A 27,982-nucleotide genomic window follows, 5' to 3' on the forward strand; every position below is an offset into this window, starting at 1 on the left:
AAACCTCCCGGAAAAATTGGGGGGGTCTGCAAGTATGCAGCTGAGCCGCATCAGAGTGATCAAAGAGTCGCATGCGGCTCCGGAGCCGCGGGTTGCCGACCCCTGCCCTAAGAAAAGGCAATGAAAGTTAGGGAAGGCTATGCAGAACAAATCTAAATCTGAACTGGCTACAAAGTAAACAAAAACAGAATGCTGGACGACAGCAAAGACTTACTGCGGAGCAAAGACGGTGTCCACAATGCACATCCAAACATGACATGACAATCAACAATGTCGCCACTAAGAAGGATTAAAACTACCGAAATATTCTTGATTGCTAAAACAAAGTAGATGCGGGAAATAACGCTCAAATGAAGACATGAAACTGCTACAGGAAAACACCAAAAAAAGACAAAAAGCCACCAAAATATGAGCGCAAGACAAGAAGTAAAACACTACACACAGAAAAACAGCAAAAAACCTCCAAATGAGTCAGGGTGTGTTCTCTTTGAGACAAGAGCTATAATGATGCATGCTTGGTTATGCTTTAAAGTCATATCCAACAATTGCGACAACGACTTTTTACTGTCAACTGAGGTTCCTTATTTAATTATTTCTGCTGGTGGTGTGCCTCCGGATTTTTTCAATGCAAAAAATGTGCCTTGGCTCAAAAAAGGTTTAAAAACACTGGACTACACGTCCAGTCAGGCCTTGTTTTACAGCGGAACAAGGGGGCGGGGTCGTCATTATGATGGACATTCCAATGAGCCAATCAGAACTCGTGATGCTCAGCCAGCCGCTACGTAGTTTTCGAGAAGGGGATGCTACTTGTCAGGAAGTCTTAGCAAGAGTCTAGTGTCCGTATCTTCGAAACTTCTCAAATCATCCCCAAAAGAAACCCGACCTTGCCAATACCAGGTTGTTTTCCTACGCAGTTTTCCTTCAAATTTCCGATGAGCTATTTAAAAAAAACAACCTTGTGAGAGAGGAGCTTAAACTTTAGACGGAGCGTCAAATGTACTAAACGAAACGGAAGTAACCTGCCAGCTGTCTGGCTAAGCTTGCTAGGTGAGTACAACACGCGACGTTTATTCGAAAAAATATGTATTCTATGTCTCTTTCTGACATCTAATTTGTTGTTTAGTGTAAAGTGTTAGCTTTGCTCTCAGACAAACAGTCTAGTAGAATTAGCTAACTAGGGGAGTTAAAATGCTAGCGGCTCATATGTGTTCATATCATGTTCACCACCAATAGACAGGAAGACGAGGCCCTGTTGTAGAGTGTGGAGACGTAAACAATATTCATATTCGCGACAAACTGTAACATAATATCATGAGATCCTGTTTATTAATGCCGCCATTACCTTAGTTGAACTTTTGTATCCAAAGCTTTAAATGTGTTTCAGCCAATGTGCATTCCGAGCACTGCAAAAGCCATCATAGCTTTATCGATCATATTTAATTAATACCTACGTTTAAAGCTCAGATCCATCCATCCATCCATCCATTTCCTACCGCTTATTCCCTTCGGAGTGGCGGGGGGCGCTGGAGCCTATCTCAGGTACAATCGGGAGGAAGGCGGCGTACACCCTGGACAAGTCGCCATCTCATCACAGCTCAGATATTCAGTCTAATTACATTAACATCTATTCCATCCATCCATCCATCTTCTTCCGCTTATCCGAGGTCGGGTCGCGATGGCAGCAGCCTAAGCATCTATTGCTATGGTTTTAATTTATTTTGAACAGACATGCCATTACAATATGGCCCCTCACATATTTTCAGTTTTTCATTACAGCATGTATAAAAAGGAGTCGGAAGAAGCAGATCTTATTTAACCCTGACCCTTTATCTTTTTCATAGCAATTTCCTACACATGTTCACTTCCTGTGCTCAATTTGTTACACAAACAAAATAAATAGTTGTATAAATAAATAACGGGCAGCACAGTGGAAGAGGGGTTAGTGCATCTGCCTCACAATACGAAGGTCCTGAGTAGTCCTGAGTTCAATCCCGGGCTCGGGATCTTTCTGTGTGGAGTTTGCATGTTCTTCCTGTGACTGCGTGGGTTCCCTCCGGGTACTCCGGCTTCCTCCCACCTCCAAAGACATGCACCTGGAGATAGGTTGATTGGCAACACTAAAATTGGCCCTAGTGTGTGAATGTGAGTGTGAATGTTGTCTATCTGTGTTGGCCCTGCGATGAGGTGGCGACTTGTCCAGGGTGTACCCTGCCTTCCGTCCGATTGTAGCTGAGATAGGCTCCAGCGCCCCCCGCGACCCCGTAGGGAATAAGCGGTAGAAAATGGATGGATGGATGGATGGATGGATGGATGGGTGGATAAATAAATAACCAAAATTCTCAGTAGTAAGTAGTTCAGTTGTGATACACATTATGAGATCAATACAATTTTTTCAATAAGGTTCAAGATGTTTACCAGGACTGTTCTTTGAATAGTTTTGGAACTGGATTATATTAGTACCGTTTTTTTCCGATTATAAATTGCTCCGGAGTATACGTCGCACCTGCCGAAAATGCATAATAAAGAAGGCAAAATAAACATATATAAGTTGCACTGGAGTATAAGTCGCATTTTTGGGGGAAATTTTTTTGATAAAATCCAACACCAAGAATAGACATTTGAAAGGCAATTTAAAATAAATAAAGAATAGTGAACAACAGGCTGAATAAGTGTACGTTATATGAGGCATAAATAACCAACTGAGAACGTGCCTGGTATGTTAACGTAACATATTATGGTAAGAGTCATTCAAATAACTATAACATATAGAACATGCTATACGTTTCCCAAACAATCTGTCACTCCTGATCGCTAAATCCGATGAAATCTTCCTCCTCGGTGTCGCTCCTGGTATGCGCCGCGAGCGTCCTTTCTTTCTGCTGCTCGGTCGCCGTTTTCTGCTGCATATTTCACTATGTCCAGCTTGTAATCTGCAGTATATGATTTCCTTTTCAGTGCCATTTTTGTTCAGCCCTTCTCAGTTTTTATAAGTTACCGCCAATGTTGAAATGATCCCTTTTAATAGCTACCGCAGTAGCATATAGCATATAGCAGTTAGCATCCCATGACCCACAATGCACTTCTGCCATGACCCTCCCCCGCCAAATTCTTATTGGTTGACGTGTGAGTGACGATTGCTGACATTTGCTTCGTCTCTTCCATGAATGTGATAAATATTATTTGATATTTTACGGTAATGTGTTAATAATTTCATACATAAGTCGCTCCGGAGTATATGTCGCACCCCCGGCCAAACTATGAAAAAAACGTCCACTTATTATCCAAAGAATACGGTACATTGTTTGATTTATTTGCTTAATCCATTGCACAATTTAGTTTTTCACATATAAATATGCTAAAGGTTTTAAGTGTGTGTGGTACTTGCATACAAATGCTTTACATTAGATTTTCCTCTGGGTTTGCATTTCTTCTCTTTTGTTGAGAAGAATTGTTGTACATTTGAGTTGCAGGTTCTAATTTGCTTTGTGCGTATGCAAATGTACAAAATCATTGAATTTCAATATTTTTGGTTCAATCGATGAGCAAAGGGTTTGAATGTCTCCATAACCGACATTATGTATTATTCTATTGACCTTTTTTGTAACACGTTTAGTGAATTCAGCATACTTTTCTAGTTTGGCATTTAACTAACCACTATTTTGATAGTTGAATAGTCAGCGATTATCTTAATGAAAGACTAATCAGATTATAAAGCATAAAACCCATTCAATGGCTTTAATTTAGCTATAGGCTTTAAAATTCAGTTGAAGATATCTTTGGCATGGGCTAACAAAAATGAGTAATTTATTCAGAAATATGTATTTATACTAGGGCTGGGCGATATGGCCTTTTATTAATATATTTAATTTTTTAGGCCATGTCACGATACACGATATATATCTCGATATTTTGCCTTAGCCTTGAATGAACACTTGATGCATATAATCACAGCAGTATGATGATTCTATGTGTCTACATTAAAACATTCTTGTTCATACTGCATTAATATATGCTCATTTTAAACTTTCATGCAGAGAGAGAAATCACAACTAAGTCAATTTACCAAAACTGTATTTATTAAACAGTTATTAAGCAGTGGCACAAACATTCATGTCATTTCCAAAACAGAAAGTGCAAGATTGTCCGACATTTTAAAACAAGTTATTAGTGCACTTTTGTGCTTGATGTCACGAAGATGGCATATCAAAACAACACTAAATTAAAGTGCACTTTTTGTACAGAACGCCACTACAATAGTTTAAAACAAATAAAGTGCACTTTTGTGCATGATGTCACACAAGATATTTCAATAACTGTCAAATAAAAATGAGCTGCATAATAGGAAATCAAATAGTGTATGTCCTTCGCTGTGTGGTAGGTTCCTGCGGACGTTATCTCCTTCTGTTGTTGATTAGTTTTTTCATACGGTGTTGATGTGGAAATGGTGTTGATGTGCAGGTTGCTTCGGCATTTTGTTGGTGTGGCACCGGCCGGAGATGTTGACATACGGAGTTTCAAGCATTCCTCATTCTCTCGTGGGTGACTTTTCAAATGATGCTCCGAATAAGCAGTAATGCTACTTTTTGTAGCAACGCTTTTACTTAACATATTTAGGGCTGCAACTAACAACTAATTTGATAATCGATTAATCTGTAGATTATTACCACGATTAATCGATTAATAATTGGATGAAAGAGACAAACTACATTTCTATCCTTTCCAGTATTTTATTGAAAAAAACCCAGCATACTGGCACCATACCATTTGATTATTGTTTCTCAGCTGTTTGTAAATGTTGCAGTTTATAAATAAAGGTTTATTAAAAAATAAAAAAAGTAGTCTCTGCGCATGCGCATAGCATAGATCCAACGAATCGATGACTAAATTAATCGACAACTATTTTTATCATCGATTTTAATCGATTTAATCGATTAGTTGTTGCAGCCCTAAACATATTACGGTTGTCTGTTGTTTGTTCAACATATTCCCGCTTGAAGCCAAAACACCACCAGACGCTGGACTCCCTGCTGTTTTTCTTGGGAATTAATTCTTCCTCCATTTGTTACCAGATTCGCACCTTCTTTCTCGTAATACCACTCGCACCGCTCTGCTAGCATCACAGCTAATGTTACCCATTCCGCTACCTCTCTGCTCCGTGAGGGCGTAAGACAAATATGTGACTTATGTAAGAGGTGCGCTTGTTTTATGTCTCTGTGCGAAGGAGAGACACGAAAGAGTGAGAAGAGCCTGTAGTCTTAATGCCCGCAGCTTAAAAGCAACTGCATGAGAACGTATACTCGAATATCACGATATAGTCATTTTCTATGTCGCACAGAGACAAACCAGCGATATATCGAGTAGCCATCCATCCATCCATCTTTTCCGCTTATCCGAGGTCGGGTCGCGGGGGCAGCAGCCTAAGCAGGGAAGCCCAGACTTCCCTCACACCAGCCACTTCGTCCAGCTCCTCCCGGGGGATCCCGAGGCGTTCCCAGGCCAGCCGGGAGAGATAGTCTTCCCAACGTGTCCTGGGTCTTCCCCGTGGCCTCCTACCGGTCGGACGTGCCCGAAACACCTCCCTAGAGAGGCGTTCGGGTGGCATCCTGACAAGATGCCCGAACCACCTCATCTGGCTCCTCTCGATGTGGAGGAGCAGCGGCTTTACTTTGAGCCCCTCCCGGATGACAGAGCTTCTCACCCTATCTCTAAGGGAGAGCCCCGCCACCCGGCAAAGGAAACTCATTTCAGTCGCTTGTACCCGTGATCTTGTCCTTTTGGTCATGACCCAAAGCTCATGACCATAGGTGAGGATGGGAACGTAGATCGACCGGTAAATAGAGAGCTTTGTCTTCCGGCTCAGCTCCTTCTTCACCACAACGGATCGATACAGCGTCCGCATTACTGAAGACGCCGCACCGATCCGCCTGTCGATCTCACAATCCACTCTTCCCTCACTCGTGAACAAGACTCCGAGGTACTTGAACTCCTCTACTTGGGGTAAGATCTCCTCCCCAACCCGGAGATGGCACTCCACCCTTTTCCGTGCGAGAACCATGGACTCAGACTTGGAGGTGCTGATTCCCATCCCAGTCGCTTCACACTCGTCTGCGAACCGATCCAGTGACAGCTGAAGATCTTGGCCAGATGAAGCCATCAGGACCACATCATCTGCAAATAGCAGAAACCTAATCCTGCAGCCACCAAACCAGATACCCTCAACGCCCCGACTGCGCCTAGAAATTCTGTCCATAAAGGTTATGCACAGAATCGGTGACAAAGGGCAGCCTTGGCGGAGTCCAACCCTCACTGGAAACGGGTCCGACTTACTGCCGGCAATGCGGACCAAGCTCTGACACTGATTATACAGGGAGCGAACCGCCACAATAAGACAGTCCGTTACCCCATACTCTCTGAGCACTCCCCACAGGACTTCCCGGGTACACGGTCGAATGCCTTCTCAAAGTCCACAAAGCACATGTAGACTGGTTGGGCAAACTCCCATGCACCCTCAAGGACCCTGCCGACAGTATAGAGCTGGTCCACAGTTCCACGACCAGGACGAAAACCACACTGTTCCTCCTGAATCCGAGGTTCGACCATCCGGTGTAGCCTCCTCTCCAGTACACCTGAATAGACCTTACCGGGAAGGCTGAGGAGTGTGATCCCACGATAGTTGGAACACACCCTCCGGTTCCCCTTCTTAAAGAGAGGAACCACCACCCCGGTCTGCCAATCCAGAGGTACCGCCCCAGATGTCCACGCGATGTTGCAGAGTCTTGTCAACCAAGACAGCCCCACAACATCCAGAGCCTTAAAGAACTCTGAGCGGATCTCATCCACCCCCGGGGTCTTGCCACCGAGGAGCTTTTTAACTGCCTCGGCAACCTCAGCCCCAGAAATAGGAGAGCCCACCACAGATTCCCCAGGCCCTGTTTCCTCATAGGAAGACGTGCTGGTAGGATTGAGGAGGTCTTCGAAGTATTCCCTCCACCGATCCACAACATCCGCAGTCGAGGTCAGCAGAACACCATCCCCACCATACACGGTGTTGACATTACATTGCTTCCCCTTCCTGAGGCGGCGGATGGTGGTCCAGAATCGCTTCGAAGCCGTCCGGAAGTCGTTTTCCATGGCTTCCCCGAAGTCCTCCCATGTCCGAGTATTTGCCTCCACGACCACTGAAGCCGCACACCGCTTGGCCTGTCGGTACCTGTCTGCTGCCTCCGGAGTCCTATGAGCCAAAAGAGCCCCATAGGACTCTTTCTTCAGCTTGACGGTATCCCTTACTGCTGGTGTCCACCAGTGGGTTCTAGGATTACCGCCACAACAGGCACCAACCACCTTGCGGCCACAGCTCCAATCGTCCGCCTCGACAATAGAGGCACGGAACATCGTCCACTCGGACTCAATGTCCAGTGCCTCCCTCGTGACATGTTCAAAGTTCTTCCGGAGGTGGGAATTGAAACTCTCTCTGACAGGAGACTCTGCCAGCAAACCCTCACAATGCGTTTGGGCCTGCCAGGTCTGTCCGGCATCCTCCCCCACCCTCACAGCCAACTCACCACCAGGTGGTGATCAGTAGAAAGTTCCGCCCCTCTCTTCACCCGAGTGTCCAAAACATGAGACCGCAAATCCGATGACACAACTACAAAGTCGATCATGGAACTGCGGCCAAGGGTGTCCTTGTGCCAAGTGCACATATGGACACCCTTATGTTTGAACATGGTGTTTGTTATTGACGATCTGTGACGAGCACAAAAGTCCAAAAACAAAACACCAATCTGGTTCAGATCCGGGCGGCCATTCTTCCCAATCACGCCTTTCCAGGTTTCACTGTCGTTGCCAACATGAGTGTTGAAGTCCCCCAGTAGAACGAAGGAATCCCCCGGGGGAGCACTCTCCAGTACTCCCTTGAGTTAATCCAAAAAGGGTGGGTACTCTGAGCTGCCGCTTGGCGCGTAAGCGCAAACAACAGTCAGGACCCGTCCCCCCACCCGAAGGCGGAGGGAAGCTACCCTCTCGTCCACTGGGTTGAATTCTAACGTGCAGGCTTTGAGCCGGGGACCGCCAAGTGCCCTGCCTTCGACTGCCGCCCAGCTCACACTGCACCCGACCTCTATGGCCCCTGCCATGGGTGGTGAGCCCATTGGAGGGGGGGACCCACGTTGCCTCTTTGGGCTGTGCCTGGCCGGGCCCCATGGGGACAGGCCCGGCCACCAGGCGCTCGCCATCGTGCCCCACCTCCAGGCCTGGCTCCAGAGAGGGGCCCCGGTGACCCGCGTCCTGGCGAGGGAAATCTGGGTCTTTGTTCGTGTTCTTCATAGAGGTCTTCGAGCTGCTCTTTGTCTGATCCCTCACCTAGGACCAGTTTGGCTTGGGAGACCCTACCAGGGGGCATAGAAGCCCCCGGACAACATAGCTCCTAGGATCATTGGGACACGCAAACTCCTCTACCACGTTAAGGTGGCAGCTCGAGTATATTTGATATATATCGCCCAGCCCTAATTTATACTGTAACTGTACTGCTCATTAGACTGTTGCAGAAATCAAAATAACTATAAAAAACTTTTGTTCATTTAAAAGCAAGGGCAGGCCCAGTGTTGACAAAAATAAAAGTATATTTTTTTAATGAAAACAAAGGACAGTAAAAATGCAGCAATTAATGCAAACAAGAAACACTAAAGCTATCTAACTTTCTTTAAAAAAAGCAAGTATTTGGTGATTCTGTGTTTAAAAAGTTACACACAGGTATATTAATGATTATTTGTTAAATCCTAACATTTTTAGCAATCTGACTCAATTAATTCTGACATTTTTAATAGTGTATATTTTTTCTTTAATGTTTGCCTAATGTCTGTAAGTGTAGGCGTGTGTGTTTGATTGATGTTTGTTATTGTGCCTTTCGTCTTTGCACTGCAAACTGATGCTGCTTGACACCTGAAATTCCTGACAAATAAAACAAGAACTTGATATGATTTAGACAAACTTTAGTTGGCGGACTTTGACTCAAATGCTAGTTATTTTTCACACAACTTGTATAACACTTGTTAGCTAGTTAACAAGCTAACTATCTTAGAGAGTTGAGATTGCATCCTCCAGATGTCCGACATCATTCCTCTTCTTTGAATGTGACCGTATCACTGATGTACTGGCATAAAAAACAAGGTCCACTTTGCAAAATAAGCAAGGTATTCATGTCTTTAACAAGAATCGGGTGAAATGTTCCCACACTTGACATGTTTTCACCTGTGATGTTGTTGCGAGTGGCCACACCGAGTGGCTTTCGCCCAAAAAAACACAAGTGATGACATCACCAACTATTGTCACTGAATACATTCGTCATCGACAAATTTTATTGTCTACATTGTCAACAAATCGGTGCACCCCTCATTGCAAGTAAAATAATTTTACTGTAACACCACCACAAAAATTGTGTTAGGCATGTTGATGTTTAATGTGATGTTTTTTGTTTTAATGCATTAATGGATTACATTTATTATAATGTTTTTATTGTTCAAATCACTGTATGTTAATCGTAACCAATTATAATATTATAAAAGAAAAGGCATTATTTTGAAATTCCATGATTACTTTGCAGTCAACACATTAAAACTGTGATAGCCTTGCATTTTGGGATTGATGATTACTGGCTATCAACCAACCATATTGAACCTGCTGGAAATTGTGCTGAGAGAATCAATATTGTCAACAAAGGTTGTAATTCTCCAGTTTCAGTAGTGGCATGCATCAGTAATGGTCCATATGCATTTCAATGAAGATTGTGGATTGGGGTTGTCGAAAGGCTAGGGACAGATATTGAATTTGGTACATTTATAGGTACCGACAGAATTCCATCGGTACTACCGGGTGCTGGTTCACGCAAAATCAAACAGTGCCATATTTTGATACTTTTGTTGCAAGTGATGTCACATCCGGTTGCAGATTGGCTTAAGCAAATAACCGTAGTGGACTCAGCCGTTCTGCCTCTTGGTATTGTTGCTATTTGCCATGCCAAAAAAAAAGAGCCAGCATTCATGATAAAAAGAGCTCAAAAGTACAGTAAGGCTCCACTTTTTAAATTGTCTAATTTAATAGTTCTCAAATTATTTTCACCAAGTACCACCTCAAAAAACACTTAGCTCTCCAAGTACCACCATAATGACTAACATGAAAATACAGTAGCCAGTAATCATTAAAAACAAGGTAGGGGTTTTACTCAATAAGTATTTTTAATATTTTTGGCCACTGTAACATTACACACCGTTTGAACAGTAACACTGTGTTTAAATATTTAATTAAGTGATTATTTTGGCGTACCACTAGATGGAGCCCGCTACCACAGTTTACGAATCACTGCTCTCATGCTAATTTACATTGGATATGCCATATACATGCTATTTAGCAATTTTATACGCAGATTTTAACACCTCCATATTTGGTAATGAAAACTACAACTAAGTTGCATGTTACAATGAAATAGCTGATGTTTAATGAGTGCAACACTTAGAGATTAAAGACTTTGTAGGGCGCAACGAAAGACTAGACTGTCTGGCACATTCAACCTAATGGCCAAGACTACTTTCTGACTACAGCAACACACTGTAGTCTAAGCACTACTGCCATCTAACGTCTTGGAATTGCAACCGCATGCAAAGGCTACTACCGTATTTTTCGGAGTATAAGTCGCTCCGGAATATAAGTCGCTCCGGCCGAAAATGCATAATAAAGAAGGAAAAAAACATATATAAGTCGCATTTTTGGGGGAAATTTATTTGATAAAACCCAACACCAAGAATAGACATTTGAAAGGCAATTTAAAATAAATAAAGAATAGTGAACAACAGGCTGAATAAGTGTACGTTAAATGAGGCATAAATAACCAAATGAGAACGTGCCTGGTATGTTAACGTAACATATTATGGTAAGAGTCATTCAAATAACTATAACATATAGAACATGCTATACGTTTACCAAACAATCTGTCACTCCTAATCGCTAAATCCGATGAAATCTTATACGTTTAGTCTCTTACGTGAATGAGCTAAATAATATTATTTGATATTTTACGGTAATGTGTTAATAATTTCACACATAAGTCGCTTCTGAGTATAAGTCGCACCCCCGGCCAAACTATGAAAATAACTGCGACTTATTGTCCGAAAAATACGGTATATGATACTTACAAAATGAGGTTTAGAAATATAAGACCACAAGATATAACAACTGGACAACACAGATGTCATTATCAGCTCAGTGTTAAATGTGAAATAAAAAGTGGGATTTTATTAAACAGATAAGAGGGTTGCAAAATTAATCACATTTTTATCCTAATTTTGTCTGTCACGGTTAAATTAAGATGATTGCTGTTGGTATTAACATTCGAAAAGCAGTCTCTGCTGCATATCAAATTGAGAACTTTCACAACCAACAAGAGTTTATTTTATGTTGAGAGTTCTATTCAAAGTTAGACTTTGAAATGAAATGAAAGCCTTCTTCACATAGTGTTTGTTTGAAATAGAAAGTGCGATAAAAATGGTTTACCTAACATAATCAGTAGTTTCAGTGATTTCAGTGATCAGTGATTTCAATTAGGGCTGCAACAACTAATCGATTAAAATCGATTATAAAAATAGTTGGCGATTAATTTAGTCATCGATTCGTTGGATCTATGCTATGCGCATGCGCAGAGGCTACTTTTAATTTATTTTGATTTAATTTTAATTTTATTTTTTTAATTTTTTTAATAAACCTTTATTTATAAACTGCAACATTTACAAACAGCTGAGAAACAATAATCAAAATAAGTATAGTGCCAGTATGCTGTTTTTTTCCCAATAAAATACTGGAAAGGATAGAAATGTAGTTTGTCTCTTTTATCCGATTATTATTTGATTAATCAAAGTAATAATCAACAGATTAATCGATTATCAAATTAGTTGTTAGTTGCAGCCCTAATTTCAATATTGATAACCATAATCGTGATTATCATCATGGTCACGTTGTCACAGTTGTGATGCAACTGGGGATGTAACAATATGAACATTTCACATCACGGTTATCGTGACTAAAATGATCATGATTTATTGGCCAAGTATGTTTAACACACAATAAATTTGACTTGCTCTCTTTGTCCAATGCAAGAAGCAAATACATTGCGGCATTGTTGACTGTGCGCAAAGTATACACACACTGAAATCGTTTGAGTTATTTTTTCAAAACAAAAATATATAGACATACTGTTAGAAATCACACTATTTTGCTTGTTTTGTGTTTCTTATGCTTAACTGATAGTGTTTTACTCTTAGTATTATATATATTTTGATGGCTAAAATGTTAGTTTTAAATAATGAGTTGATTTTGTACTCCAGCGCTTAAGATTTATTTAAATGAAAAGTGTGTAAAAATTAAAATGTATTATTATTATTTATTATTTTTGGTGGGCTTTGTAGCGTCCTACTCTGCTCAGTGGTCCTCAACCGCACCGTAAAAAAAACACCTCCGTTTTGTATTCCTAGATCAATCGCAAAATCACAGCTTGTAGGTTCAATGTGCACAATTTAAGGCTGCAGCTAACAATTATTTTTCTATCGATTAATCTATAGATTATTTTTTTCGATTAATCGGTTAATCTATAGATTATTTTTTTCGATTAATCTATAGATTATTTTTCCTTTTACCGATTATTTTTTTAATTTAAAATGAAGATGAAAAAATAAATGTTGGCCAGTTTTTTCAAACGGCATGACTTTTATTTACAAAAAAAAAAGTATGGCCACTCAGTCAACATTGACAACAACATGACAAAATATTCTGTAACAATGTAAACATTTAAAACTTTTAACATTTAACAAAATTAAAAGTAGCTTATTTGCTTTTTAATGTGCAAATATAAAAGTAAACATCCAGTGCAAATCTTAATATTCTGCAATAGTATAAGCATTTCAAAAGTAAAAGTATTGCTTATTTTGCTTTAAAATGTGCAAAAATAAAGATAAACATCCAATACAAAAAAGTGCAAAAGGAAATATTCTGTAACAGTGTAAACATTTCAACAAAAGTAAAAGTATTGCTTATTTTGCTTAATAACGCAACAATGATAGTATGATTAAAGTGAAAGTTAATTGTTGGTTTGTACATAGTATATGTAACTGTTAATGTTGTAAAAGGTATTTGCACAACTAGTTAACGTTAGCGTTAAAGAGGAGCGCGTCTTTGCAAACACTGAACAGGCACGCCAAACGCGCCTCTCAGAGCGAAACAGTGTTTTAGTTTATGAATTTACAACGCAGATACAAATGACACATTCATGTTTTTGTGTAATGATGACAACGTATACTCACGCGGACGATTGACTAGTTGATGGTGATGGCAAGAACGCTGTCGGGTGTTTTCTTTTCAAATGTTCCTTCATAGCCGTTGTGCTGCTATGATAGGCCATTTCCGCTCGACACAGTGTGCATACAACAACTGTCAAGTGTTTTGCTTTTTTCGCTGTGCTTATCCCACACTTGAAGGGATGTACCAATGCTGAATGTGGCTTCTGGATTTCACTCAAAAGACCAGACCGTAGTTACTTATTCCTTTTATTTTCCTTTAGTTTGCAACAGTTTTTCCAACGAAGAAACAGCTTCTTTTTTCTTCTTTAGTCTTTTTAGCAGTGTTAGTAGACTTTAGTTTCTTTAGCTGTCATTAGCTGTCTTTAGTAGCCTTTAGTAGCCTTTAGCTTCTTTAGTAGGTGAAAAACCTTTAAGGACAAAACACCACAAGATAAACATGCTGTAAAAAATCAATCAATTATCAATACCATAATTTACAATTATTAATTAGGCTATCAAACTCTTAACCATTAAACAAGTGCAAGAAAATGGACACATCTTTTCCCTTTAAGTTAAAACAGATTTTAAATAAATTGTCTCAACATAAATGCACCAAGATACATATAAAATACATTTAAACCCAGAAACACAATAGATAAATGCAGCAGAAAACCCAATATGCAAATACATAAATACCTAACCAATTAACCACCTATTTAGATACATATTTAAAATCCATATTCAATATAAATATATTATTAATTTAGCAGTGAAACACTCAATATTAAACGCTGTCTACTGGTAGAAAAATGCCCCTTTTTCTATTGCCTCACCAGCAGCCAATGATCCAACACAGTTAAATCCAACACTTGAAGTTGAGTGACTTCACCCTCCTGATGAAGCAAACTGCTACAACATTTATCAAACTAAGCAAAGAATATCAACACTAAACAACAGTTACATAACACACTGTGTGTATTTAGCCTCCAGACTAAGCACGCTACATGCACACAACTCGCATCGTCTGCTTTGCGCTCCGCCATGACGGCAGTGTGACGTAAATATGCGACGCGTCGACGCATAAAAACGACGTCGACATATTTACGTAACCGATGACGTCGACTACGTCGACGCGTCGTTTCAGCCTTAGCACAATTGAATAGATAGTTGCTCAGACAGTAATGTGTTTACTGTTTATGAGTTTAATGTTGTTTCCTAATGGGAAACAATGTTAATATGTTTTGTTTTCATGTTAGAATCTTTGATTGCAAGCTGGCGCCAGTCAGTCCGTGAGTTTATCAAAGTGTGGCTATCTATCACAGGTTTCGATCATTTTAATTTAAAACAATAATACTAACCATCAGGAGTTTAACTGTGGTTATCATTAATACCATTTGTTACATCCTTAGATACAACCAAACTAGGCCTGCCCTTTATCAGACTTTCATACCAAATATTGTAATTACCAAAAGCATCTGTTGCCTTTAGCTATTAAATAATTGCATAAGTATTTATCCTCATCGAAGTATTGTTTTTGTGACTTAGCAAAAAATAAACAACTGGCCAAATTGAAGGAAATGAATGAATACTTACTAATAAAATGTAATTGAAATAAAATAGACGGTCTTCATGCGTGCAGGTTATGTTCAACCTCAAATATTTAATATTTAATATTTATATTTTACCTTCTCAGTGGCCTAGTGGTTAGAGTGTCCGCCCTGAGATCGGTAGGTTGTGAGTTCAAACCCCGGCCGAGTCATACCAAAGACTATAAAAATGGGACCCATTACCTCCCTGCTTGGCACTCAGCATCAAGGGTTGGAATTGGGGGTTAAATCACCAAAAATGATTCCCGGGCGCGGCCACCGCTGCTGCCCACTGCTTCCCTCACCTCCCAGGGGGTGATCAAGGGTGATGGGTCAAATGCAGAGAAGAATTTCACCACACCTAGTGACAATCATTGGTACTTTAACTTTAGCTTAACTTTAAATGTTGTAAAATCCAATGCCTCAGAATATTGTGTTCAGTTCAGTTGAGTATGTATAAGTCACAAAATGCCACTGTTTAAAAATAACACAAGCAAACGTTAGAAGAAAGAGGAAATGATGACTGTATCCACATAAGGAACTAGTCAGTGCTTCTAGTGATGGGACGGTAAATATATTTGTAGTAGGAATTTTTTGTTTGGAACAAAATCATACCAAAGTCCCCTAAAAAAACAATTTCCCGTGGTGGGTGGAATCATGACATAAACTAATTGTGAACCACTGGTAATGGGGATGAGTATCGTTTACATTAGTACTAGTACCAAATTGATACGTCATTTTTTTGTCCAAAAAAAAAAAAGTATTCATTTTGTGATATTCATGTTGAACAGACTCGTACTGGTAATTGAAATACTTCAAATCCATCCATCCGTCCGTCCATCCATTAATTTTCTACCGCAATTGTATAAATTAAATGACAACTAAGTAATACTTTTAAAAAAATAAGAAAAATATACACAACATAGAGAATGTGCAACTTAGTACTTTATGTTTATGTTTGATGCCCATCATTCTGGGGGTTTGTGAATGCATCTCGTACGCCATGACCGTCATTGGTGCATAATGAGGAATTGCTGTGTTGTTATTGTAGGTACTGGGTAGCGTTACGGCGAAGGCGGTTATTATGAGTTGAGTTGAGTTGAGTTTGAGTTTATTTCGAACATGCAAGTATATACAACATGATACATCACAATCTCCAGTTTCTCTTTTCAACATGTTCGAAAAGGAGTAGGAAGAAGCAGAGCTTATTTAATCCTACCCCTTTTCTTTTACATAACAGTTGCTAAAACTTTTGTTCACTTCCTGTTCTCAATTTATTCACAATATACTCCATAAGTAATCACAATAAAATAAGTAAATAAATGATAATTGGTGAAGTAAGTTACATTTCATATGTTGAGTTAAGTAAGATTATTTTGTGAGTGAAAGAATGAAAGAATGGATGAGTTAAATAAATTCAGAATGTTTATCATGGTTCTTCTTCTTTGTAAACACTTTAAGTTTGAAGAGTTTCTTGAAGTGGATCATATTAGTACATTGTTTGATTGCTTTGCTTAATCCATTCCATAATTTAATTCCACATACTGATATACTGAAGGTCTTAAGTGTTGTACGTGCATACAAATGTTTTAAATTACATTTCTCCCTAAGATTACATTTCTCCTCTTTTTTTGAGAAGAATTGTTGTATATTCTTGGGTAGCAGGTTATAGTTTGCTTTGTGTATAATTTTAGCTGTTTGCAAATTCACTATGTCGTAGAATTTCAGTATCTTTGATTCAATAAATAAAGGATTTGTGTGTTCTCTATATCCAACATTATGTATTATTCTAACTGATCTTTTTTGTAACACCGTTAATGAATGAAGTGTACTTTTGTAATTATTTCCCCATATTTCTGCACAATAACTCAGATATGGTAACACTAGTGAGCAGTAGAGAATATGAAGTGATTTTTTGTCTAGAACATGTTTTGCTTTATTCATTATTGACGTGTTTCTTGCTACTTTATGTTGTATATTTTTTACGTGAGATTTCCAGTTCAATTTATCATCAATCATTATACCTAGAAATTTGGTTTCATTTACTCTTTCAATTTCTATTCCGTCTATTTGTATTTGTGTTTGACTTTCTCTTCTACTGTTACCAAATAGCATTATTTTAGTTTTACTGAGATTCAACGATAGTCTGTTTTTGTCAAACCATCTTTTTAATTTGTTAATTTCTTCTGTTATTATCTTCTGTTATTATTTGTAGTATCTTCTTCTCCTTGAGATGTTTAGTATCTTGTGTTCTCTTCTGAACAAAACGCTGTTGTATCATCCGCAAATAATACTAACTTTAAATCTTTTGTAACTTTACAAATGTCATTTATATATAGATTGAATAATTTAGGTCCTAGTATTGATCCCTGAGGTACACCACAGGATATATTTAGCGTTGTAGAGGTGTGTTCGCCTACCTTCACGTATTGTTTCCTGTTCATTAGATAACTTCTTATCCAGTTTAAGACTAACCCTCTGATACCATATTGTTCTAGTTTTTTGATTAAAATACTGTGATTAATTGTGTCAAATGCTTTAGTTAGATCCATAAAAACTGCTGCCGCACATTTTTTATTATCTATAGCATTGGTAATTTCTTCTGTAATTTCAATTAAAGCCATCGAAGTTGAAACATTAGCTCTGTATCCATATTGATTTTCTTCGAGTATTCTATTTATATTTATGAAACTCTTTAATCTGTTATTGAACAGTTTTTCAATGATTTTAGAAAATTGTGGAAGTAAGGAAACAGGTCTATAGTTTGTAAATTGATGTTTGTCGACAGTCTTGTAAATTGGTGCAACTTTAGCTATTTTCATTTTGTTTGGAAATGTACCTGTTTGAAATGATAGGTTACTAATATTCATTAATGGTCCTGAGATCTCTTCAATAACCTTTTTTATCATTTCCATATCAATTTCATTACAATCAGTTGAAGTCTTAGATTTACATTTTTTCACGATTGTAACTATTTCCTCCTGTGTCACATTACTGAGGAACATGGAGTTGGGATTTCACTCTATGGTATCATTATAGTCCTCAATTGAAACTGGGTCTGGAATCCTTTCTTCCAATTTTGGTCCAATATTTACAAAATAATTATTGAAGCTTTCAACTACTTCCTTTATGTTGTAATTTTTTTTATTTCCGTCTAAGAAGTATTGAGGGTAGTCCCTCTTAGTGCCATTTTTAATAATGCTATTGAGGATGCCCCATCCTCAATGAGGGCTGCTGCTGGCTTGTTAAGGGTGGCAATACAGTTTTAAAAGAATGTCAGACACTTTGTGTTTCTGTCAGGACGCTGCAATACTTCCAAGAAGTTAACAATCACTTGCTGCAGGTGGCTGAGTCTGCATTTACTTAGTAACCAGCTATCATTTACGTCGGCTCTAGTGCTATTATGAAACCGGGTTTTGGTACCCATCTTTAGTCATTAATAGGGATGTAATGATAAATGGTATTAATGGAAGAACTGCAGCAAAGCTCCCGACGATTAGTATCACAGTTTCAAATTAAAATGATCGAAAAAAAACGTGATTGATAATTGCACTTTGAAAAACTCTCGTACTGAATGGCGCCAGCTCATTAGCTTAAATGCTAACGTGAAAACCAAAGACATTGATGTCTTTCCCCATTATGAAATTACATATCTTAATTTTACTATGTAAAACGCTTTGAGTCACTCGAGAAAAGCGCTATATAAATATAATTCACTTCACTTCACATCCAAACGTATATAAACACATTGCTGTCTGAGCAACTAAGCTATTCAACTGTGCACATTGAACCTACAGGCTGTGCTCCCTCTAGGCCAGGGGTCGGCAACCCAAAATGTTGAAAGAGCCATATTGGACCAAAAATACAAAAACAAATCTGTCTGGAGCCGCAAAATATTAAAAGCCATATTACATGCAGATAGTTTGTCATGAGATATAAAGTAAATTAAGATGACTTAAAGGAAACTAAATGACCTCAAATATACCTACACATGAGGCATAATGATGCAATATGTACATATAGCTCGCCTAAATAGCATGTTAGCATCGATTAGCTTGCAGTCATGCAGTCACCAAATATGTCTGATTAGCACTCCACACAAGTCAATAACGTCAACAAAACTCACCTTTGTGCATTCATACACAACGTTAAAGGTTTGGTGGACAAGGTGAGACAGAAAAACAAGTGGCTTAAAACACGTCCTTGAAAGTCGGAGAAAGTTATACAAGTAAACAAACTACGGTGAGTTCAAGAACCGCCAAAATTAGTAGGACAAAACGGCGCTCGCCAAATACTCGAATCAGTGAAGCATGTTTAATATAAACAGTATGCTTTATAATAATTAGGGAGGTTCGTGTCATGTTTGTCCTCCTACAGAAACCATGTTAACACAAAAAATACATATTTTTTTCCCCTCATCTTTTTCCATCTTTCATACATTTTTGAAAAAGCTCCAGAGAGCCACTAGGGCGGCGCTAAAGAGCCGCATGCGGCTCTAGAGCCACAGGTTGCCGACCCCCGCTCTAGGCCTTTTAAAGGTGCGTTCATGGACCGCTGAACAGAGTAGGATGCCACAACGCCAGTTTCATTATTAGACAGGGGAATTCAAATACAGTAATTACTGTGACCAAACCTGTTGAGGAATGTTGTATGAATTTTAAGGGAAATGGTTTTTGGACGAAGCCATAGCTTAAAAAAATGTATTGATCCCCCATTGTAATTTCACTTGTCTTGTCATTCCCCAATGCAGCGTCTGTATGCCCTCTCTGTGGTGATGGAGTTGAGAAGGCTTCTCTGTGGGATAATGGGGAGACCCAGGCCTCAACTCCCTACTTCTCCATCTGCCTCTAGGGGCTTGGAGATCCACTTTTACTTACAAGACGTGCATCAGTTGGAGTTCTTCAATGGTTGCTACACTGCCGAGGAGCTTTGTGTGGAGGCTGCCAAGAAATGCTGTGAGTGACTATTGTTTAGCTGGCAAAACAAGACCATGATCTATGACTATTTTAGTCATCGCTTAATGACCGTTTAAAAACACTAGTGTGTCCTAGGTGTTTGGGGTGAAAGGCCACATGACAGACACTATCCTGTTGAAGGCGCAAAACAACTCTTTAATGAAGAGTAAGACTAGTCAATTTTACAATTGAAAGCTTCAAAGTAAAATCTGACGAATTACTCCTCAAATTGCAAATAATCCTGCCTGAGGACATCTGTCAAAAGGCAAACCAAACAGTCCAGTTGCGATCAATTGAACGTCCTGTGATTACAATGACCTGGATGAATGAGAACATCCATAGACAAAATAGCTATAGCGAGTTATATTTTGTTCATTAAAAAAGGCATAAAACTGCAAAAATAAGGAGTTAAGAAAGACTTGTTACTTTTATACTGTCAATCAACTTATTCTTGTCCCAAGGTGCCACACATTGGATCAATATGCAATAATTTACTTAAACATATTTGGCTTTGTGCAGACAGACTCAAATCTTATGTCTATGTCAGGGGTGCCCACACTTTTTTAGCAAGCGAGCTACTTTTTAAATGACCAAGCGGAAGTGATCTTCGTGATCTATCAAATATGTTTGGTTGAGCTTACCCACCTCGAAGCTATTTTATTTGGTACATGGTATAATGATAAGTGTTACCAGTATATGGCAGTCAAACATAAGAGATAAGTTTAGGCTGCACTATGATGGAAATATGACTCAAGTAAGCAACACCAACATTTTATATGTTCAATTGAAAATATAGAACACTCACACAGCGCTCAAAAATGTATCAAAATGTTCTATTACGACTTTGGTAAGCTTTGAAGTCGCACCGCTTGATGTGCTTCAACGTACGAGTATTATTATGGTGTATTTATAAGGTAAGACATATTATCTGGCGTTTTGTTTCGCAATATTATGCAAAAGCAACTTTTCTTACCTTCTGGTACCTACTGATCTGTCTTAGGAACTTCATAAATCCTGAAAAATTGTGCGGTTCCGCCTTTGTAGTCTGTGTCGACACCGTAGTCGATAGGCTTCTTCGCTTTCTCTATCTTCTTGTTATGGGACATTCATCCTCCGCTGTTGCCACTTCAACAAAATACAACTGTTACTAATTATGGCAGACTTAATGAGAGCTGCATTTGCTGTAGTTACTTCTCTGTGATCAAGACGTTGCCAAAAAATGGTTCCTTAGCATTAGCTCTTATAATAACAATGTGCTAAATGAGTGAATGAGTGAATATGCAGGTCACAAAATGTAAATGGAGTTGGCTGTTATTGAAAGTTTTTTTTTTTAGAGGGTTTTAGGGGCGCAATTGATGACTCTCATTAGCTATATTGTTAGGGTATTGCAAGTATGACGAATTAGAATGCATAAAAAAATAAACAAGACATGGGAATTCTTGTCTCACATAAAGAATGTGAATGATAGGCTAAATTCCCCAAAAGTGCAGTTCCCCAACCATTAGTAACAGTAATTCAACAAATTGCCCAAATATCGCTGTACTGAAAATACTGTTTGGACTGATTGATTTTGATTGTTTCCCCTCTTTCTTTCCTTGTTGTCAGCAATTTCTCCTTTGTGCTATAATCTATTTGCCCTCTACAATGAGACGACAGGCATGTGGTGCCCTCCTAACGATGAGTTCAAGATCACAGATGAGACCAGGCTTAAGTTACATTATCGTATGAGGTAAGATGGCCTTCTGTTTTTTGATGCATTGGACTTTATTATTGAAATGAGGTCATGCCTATTATATATCCGTATGATATCGACTTAAAAAAACAATACAAATAGAGTGGAGATTTTTACCAGGATGGTGGTGGCTCTATGATTTTATTTAGATATTGAGGGGGGGAACCCATTGGAAATAATACAACTATAGATAATATGTTCCAGGGTCAAACTGTCACCACCTTTTTTTTTATTGTACAGGAAATGTTTTATCTCCGTTAGAATTTTAAATGGGTTTAAAACAGCCTAACAAATTAAAGATTGTTATTATTGCCATGTAAAAACTAAGGCTCTCAAATTTAACACAATTAATTAATGAAAAATAATTAATTTCAAAAATAATTCTTAAAGCGTGTATAAACACAGATCCATCCATCCATTTTCTACTGCTTGTCCCTCTCTCGGGTGGGGTGGCTGCAACCTATCCCAGCTGAAGGCAGGGTACAGGGTACACCCTGGACAAGTCGCCACCTCATCGCAGGGCCAACACAGATAGACAGACAACATTCACGCTCACATTCACACACTAGGGCAAATTTAGTGTTGCCAATCAGCCTATCCCCAGGTGCATATCTTTAGGGGTTGTTAGGAAGCGAAGTAGCCGGAGGGAACCCACTGAGTCACGGGGTGAACATGCAAACTCCACGCAGAAAGACCCTGAGCACGGGGATCGAACCCAGGATCTTCTTTTCGTGAGGCACATGCACTAACCCCTGTCCACCGTGCTGCCCTTAAACACCGATTAATCATGCAAATAATTTTGACTGTACCTTTACCTTAACTGCATATATTTACCTGAAATTCAGCACAGTCTGTGATCAGGTCAGTGCATACACTGGTGCAAAGATGATTGAGGAGACTGGTGTGCTCATTGGCAAATTTTGCTTCAAAATACACTCCGACGGTACTTTATATACAACTGTTAGCACGTTTTGAGCAAATAAATGATGTGCATTCATTTAAAACAATACAAAATGTTTGTGGGTGACATTCTGTCAGGAAAATTGTGTTTGTGTCAAAATATTTTTTATTTTTTATTTTTTTTTTGTGATTTAATTAATGCAAGCAAGTAATTTACTGTGATTAATTGCGAATAATCAAAATGTGATTAACCGGATATAAAAAATGTAATGTTTTGCAGAACAAGTAAAGCTATTCAGACATACATAGATACTTAACTTATACATTATACCGGTATGAGGTCAATATATAAATATATATACTCTCTGAACAAAACATCTTAGATTTGTGTTATACTGTTACGATCAAAACAAATTGGTGTAATATTTAATGTAATCTCCTTGAGATGTTTAATTTCTTATTATTGTTTTTACAAATATTAACTTACACATGTACACGTTAGGGATGTCCCGATCCGATATTTGGATCGGATTGGCCGCCGATATTTGCCAAAAAATGCGTATCGGCAAGGCATGGGAAAATGCCGATCCAGATCCAGTTTAAAAAAAAAACTCCGGTCCGTGTTTTCCAACGCACCGATTTAAATAATACATTCCACTTTTCTGCTACTCCGTAATTTTCGTTCCGCATTTTCCAGCACACCTTCAACACATCCACAGGTCTGTGGAATCTCACGCAGTTGCTTTTAGCTGCTGGCATTACACGACAGGCTCTTCTCACTCTTTCCTGTGTCTCCCTCTCACAGACAGCGAGTGCACCTTCTTACACACGTCACATACTGTCACGTCATACGTCACATACGTATACGTCCTCCCCGAGCAGAGAGGTAGCAGCATGGCTAATGTTAGCTGTGATGCTAGCGTAGCCGCTAAGGTGCGCGCCTGCTCAAACGTCCTCTGCGCACGGCAAATCTATGCCACACACAAAATCAAATAAAAAAATAAGCGCATAACAATTTTCGACACACGGACACGACAGAGAAAACCGTTTTCGTCATCATTGTTCAAATATTGTAATGTCTGTCGAGACGCTTATCTCCATTCGGTGCCACACGTCCACAACATCAAAATGCAGAGGCAAAAATTTCCAGATCAACACCGTCTGAAAAAATTAGTGATCTATTTAGTTGTGATTTCCTTCTCTGCATGACAGTTTACAAGTAGCATATATTAATGCAGTATGAATTGAAAATCAAGACTACATTTCCTGCAAATGGGTGCATTTCTACCCTATATTTTAACTTTAGATTTATTCTCATATCAAACTCTTTTGGCTGTCTTTTTGACACTTACATCCGGCGCCCCCCTCCACACCCCGGATTATAAATAATGTAAATAATTCAATGTGATTATCTTGTGTGATGACTGTATTATGATGATAGTATATATCTGATAGTATATATCTGTATCATGAATCAATTTAAGTGGACCCCGACTTAAACAAGTTGAAAAACGTATTCGGGTGTCACCATTTAGTGGTCAATTGTACGGAATATGTACTTCACTGTGCAACCTACTAATAAAAGTCTCAATCAATCAATCAAAACACATAGAATCATCATACTGCTGTGATTATATGCATCAAGTGTTCATTCAAGGCTAAGGCAAAATATCGAGATATATATCGTGTATCGCAATATGGCCTTAAAATATCGCAATATTAAAAAAAGGCCATATCGCCCAGCCCTAGTTTCAATGATGCCATTTCTGTTTGTCATGTATAATTTTGTCTATTTTGTGTTTATCCTTGAATAAACAGGTCAGTTTCTTGTTACCAACCATTGTGTATTATTCAAACTCCCCTAATTCAGCTGGCGAGTTGTTATCAAGAGTACTAAAACCCTTTTCAACATGATTCTGACAACTAAGTAGGCTAAATAACTTTAAACTTTAACACATGCTCGGATAGGCCAGTATCGGTCAGTATCGGTATCGGATCGGAAGTGCAAAAACAATATCGGTATCGGATCGGAAGTGCAAAAACCTGGATCGGGACATCCCTAGTACACGTGTTCATACAGTAAGATGCACAGGTTTTCGTCCCTTTTTGTGTTACATATTTTTATTGTTCTAATCCAGGACATGTTTATTTTGTCTGTAGAATGTGTCACGGGCCAATCTAAGACATATCGTATCTTTTTCAATGTATGTGGTTAATGATCTGTAGATCAGATTTCTCAGACCCAGAAGCCTTTTTATGCAAACTGAGACTCTTGCCAAAAACAGTTGCGCAGCTGCCATGCATTTTCATTTACCACACAAGTGAAGCCCATTAAGCCTTTTCTTTATTCGTCACATGATGCACGTGTTGATGTTCAGCCAAAAAATTGTGTGCGATGCTTCCATCCTTCCACATAGGGCTAGGCGATATGGCCTTTTATTAATATCTCAATATTTTTAGGCCATGTCACGATACACAATATATATCTTGATATTTTGCCTTAGCCTTGAATTAACACTTGATGCATATAATCACACCAGTATGATGATTCTATGTGTCTACATTAAAACATTATTTTTCATACTGCATTAATAGATGCTCATTTTAAACTTTCATGCAGAGAGGGAAATCACAACTAAGTCAATTTACCAAAACTGTATTCATTAAACAGTTATTAAGCAGTGGCACAAACATTTATGTAATTTCCAAAACAGAAAGTGCAAGATTGTCAGAGACATTTTAAAACAAGCTATTAGTGCACTTTTGTGCATGATGTCACTAAGATGACATATCAAAACAACACTAAATTAAAGTGCACTTTTTGTACAGAATGCCACTACAATATTTTAAAACAAATAAAGTGCACTTTTGTGCATGATGTCACACAAGATATTTCAATAACTGTCAAATAAAAATGAGCTGCATAATAGGAAATACAATTTTGTATGTCCTTCGCTATGTGGTAGTTTACTGCGGACGTTATCTCCTTCTGTTGTTGACTATTTTTTTCATACGGTGTTGATCTGGAAATGGAAGACGCCAGGCTCAATTGGGTCAGAGCTGGTTGCTTGATGGGTGTGGCATCGATCGGAGATGTTGACATGTGAAGTTTCAAGCACCCTTCATTCTCTAGCGGGAGATTTTAATTGCTATAAATTAGTAGTGCTGCTAATTTTTGTAGCAACGCTTCTGCCGCATACTTGACATATTACGGTTGTTTGTTCAACATCTTCCCGCTTGAAGCCAAACCACTGCCAGACGAAGGACCCCGTGCTGTTTTTCTTGGGAATTAATTATTCTTTTTCCATTTGTTACCAGATTCGCACCTTCTCTCTCTTGTATTACCACTCGCAGCGCTCCGTTTACACCACAGCTAACTTTACCCATGCCGCTACTTCTCTGCTCTGCGAGAGCGTATGACGTTGCACGCATGACAGTATGTAACGTATGTAAGAAGGTGCGCTTGTTTTATGTCTCTGTGAGGAGAGACAAGAAAGAGTGAGAAACGCCTGTAGTGTAATGCCCACAGCTAAAAGCAACTGCGTGAGAACGTATACTGAAATACTCACGATATAGTCATTTTCTACATCGCACAGAGACAAACCCGCGATATATTGAGTATATTTGATATATCGCCCAGCCCTACTTCCACATGACAAAACGCAGCCAATCAAATTGTTTTTTCATAGCAGCTTTGAAATTAGACTGAAGCAAAGAAAGTTTAGAAAAAAATTGGATAAATTGTCGTTTATTTTCAGGGTTAAGATGAGATTTGTTTGTTTATATAAGGGCTGTCAAATAACGAGTTAACTCATGTAATTAATCACATAAAAAATTATCGCATTAATCATGTATATAAACAGAGTTATTACACAATTTATGGCTGAGGGTTGTTATATGTTCTGTGATCAGGTCAGTGCAAAGATGAGTGAGGAGACAGACTGTTGTGCTGACTGGCAAATTTAATTTCAAAATACACCCTGACGATTTTATTGTTTTTAACAACTGTTAGCAAGTTTTGAGTAAATAGAGAGAGTGCATTCAAGTAACATATTTAAAAATGTTCCTGTATGACATTGGGGTGACGTGGCTTGGTTGGTAGAACGGTCTCGAGGGTTCCAGGTTCCAGGTTTCCACTTCCGCCATTGCAGTCACTGCCGTTGTGTCACTGGGCAAGACACTTGACCCACGTGCTCGCAGTGCCACCCACATTGGTTTAAATGTATCTTAAATATGTAGATAATGGCTTTCACTATGTAAAGCACTTTGAGTCTCTGGAGAAAAAGCGTTATATAAATATAATTCAATTCAATTCAATTCAATTAAGCAAAATGCATTTGTATCTAATTATAGAGATATTTTTTAAAGTTATTTTGAATTCTGCAAGTGAGTGATAATCTGTGATTAATCATGATTACCGGTAATCCAAATTCAAAAGTGAAATTAATCCGATTAATAAATATCATTTGACAGCACTAGTTTTTATCCAAATTAATTTAGCAAAGTAACAATAATTGCATATTAAAAATAATAACTCAAACTATCCATGGTATATTATGTATTTTGTTACTTTAATCTAGTTAGGATGCTTTGCTAAAGTGATTTTAAGCATAACAAGTACCGTACTTTGCGTACTTTTAAGAAATAATTTTTAGTCATTAAAGTTCATTGGGAAAACTGCCCAGAAAAGTCCTTAAGTGGGGCAAAAAGCACTTTACTGCACTCGAAGAGGGCATATGTGTACAACGCCAAAGAAGTCATTCCCTCACAAGCCGTGGACATACGCATTCTGGAATGTTAATACTGTATATATTGATGTGTTTAATGTGTTTGAAAATATTACTCACCAAATTGTGTGCCCAATTTTTTGTTTCTCAGATTTTATTTCCGAAATTGGCATGGTACCACTGAAGGTGAATCTCCAGTTTGGAGGCACTGCATCAGTAAACTAAAAGGAGGTCTTAACCAGCAGAAAACGCCTGAAGGAACACCACTACTGGATGCTGCATCTCTTCGCTACCTGTTTTACCAGGTATTTAAAGGGCACATTTTGTACTGACTTATTTATTTCTTGTACACACTTATTTGTGTCTCTGTGTCTTCTTAACCAGTAGTGTGAAATTACAAAACTAAGGGCCTGATTTACTAACATTTTGTGTGTACTAAAACACGTGCAAACCTGATATCACATGCAGAGCTGATCTACTTAACTTGTGCATTGCGTCTGTTAAATGAGAAGAATAAGGCTTGTAATTCATTTTGTGTTTCTGTCTTCAATATTATGCAAAGTATATGCTGATCATCAAAACGCCCATAATACTGGGAGGAGAAGATGCAAATATAATTATTGAGCACACGCAATGGGATTTGTCAACACTCGTCCCTGTTTTGCGAGCACTATTTTGCATTCTATTTAGCACGTGTCAGAAGGACTTAGTAAATCGATCCCTAACTATTTTTTGTTGTTGTCTGCCTGTATAAGAAAATGGGCCA

The 27,982-nt window shown here is 38.7% G+C and overlaps 1 protein-coding gene across 3 annotated transcripts in view; it reads left to right on the top strand.

The window, feature by feature from the left end:
- The first annotated feature begins 766 nt into the window (after positions 1-766).
- Positions 767-27,982, top strand: part of jak1 (Janus kinase 1) — a 57,725-nt gene continuing 30,509 nt past the window's right edge. Inside the window, exons 1-4 of one of the 3 annotated variants that reach the window (XM_061975734.2) lie at positions 767-1,047; positions 19,653-19,857; positions 21,463-21,586; positions 27,368-27,521. In XM_061975734.2, the coding sequence (XP_061831718.1) occupies positions 19,677-19,857; positions 21,463-21,586; positions 27,368-27,521 (459 nt within the window). In that variant the 5' untranslated portion in view covers positions 767-1,047; positions 19,653-19,676. The remainder of the gene's footprint in view (positions 1,048-19,652; positions 19,858-21,462; positions 21,587-27,367; positions 27,522-27,982) is intronic. The other 2 variants (XM_061975736.2, XM_061975735.2) reach the window with 2 other exon arrangements.

The sequence above is a fragment of the Nerophis lumbriciformis genome, linkage group LG14 (genome assembly GCF_033978685.3).
Source record: "Nerophis lumbriciformis linkage group LG14, RoL_Nlum_v2.1, whole genome shotgun sequence".
NCBI classification, from domain to species: Eukaryota; Metazoa; Chordata; class Actinopteri; order Syngnathiformes; family Syngnathidae; genus Nerophis; species Nerophis lumbriciformis.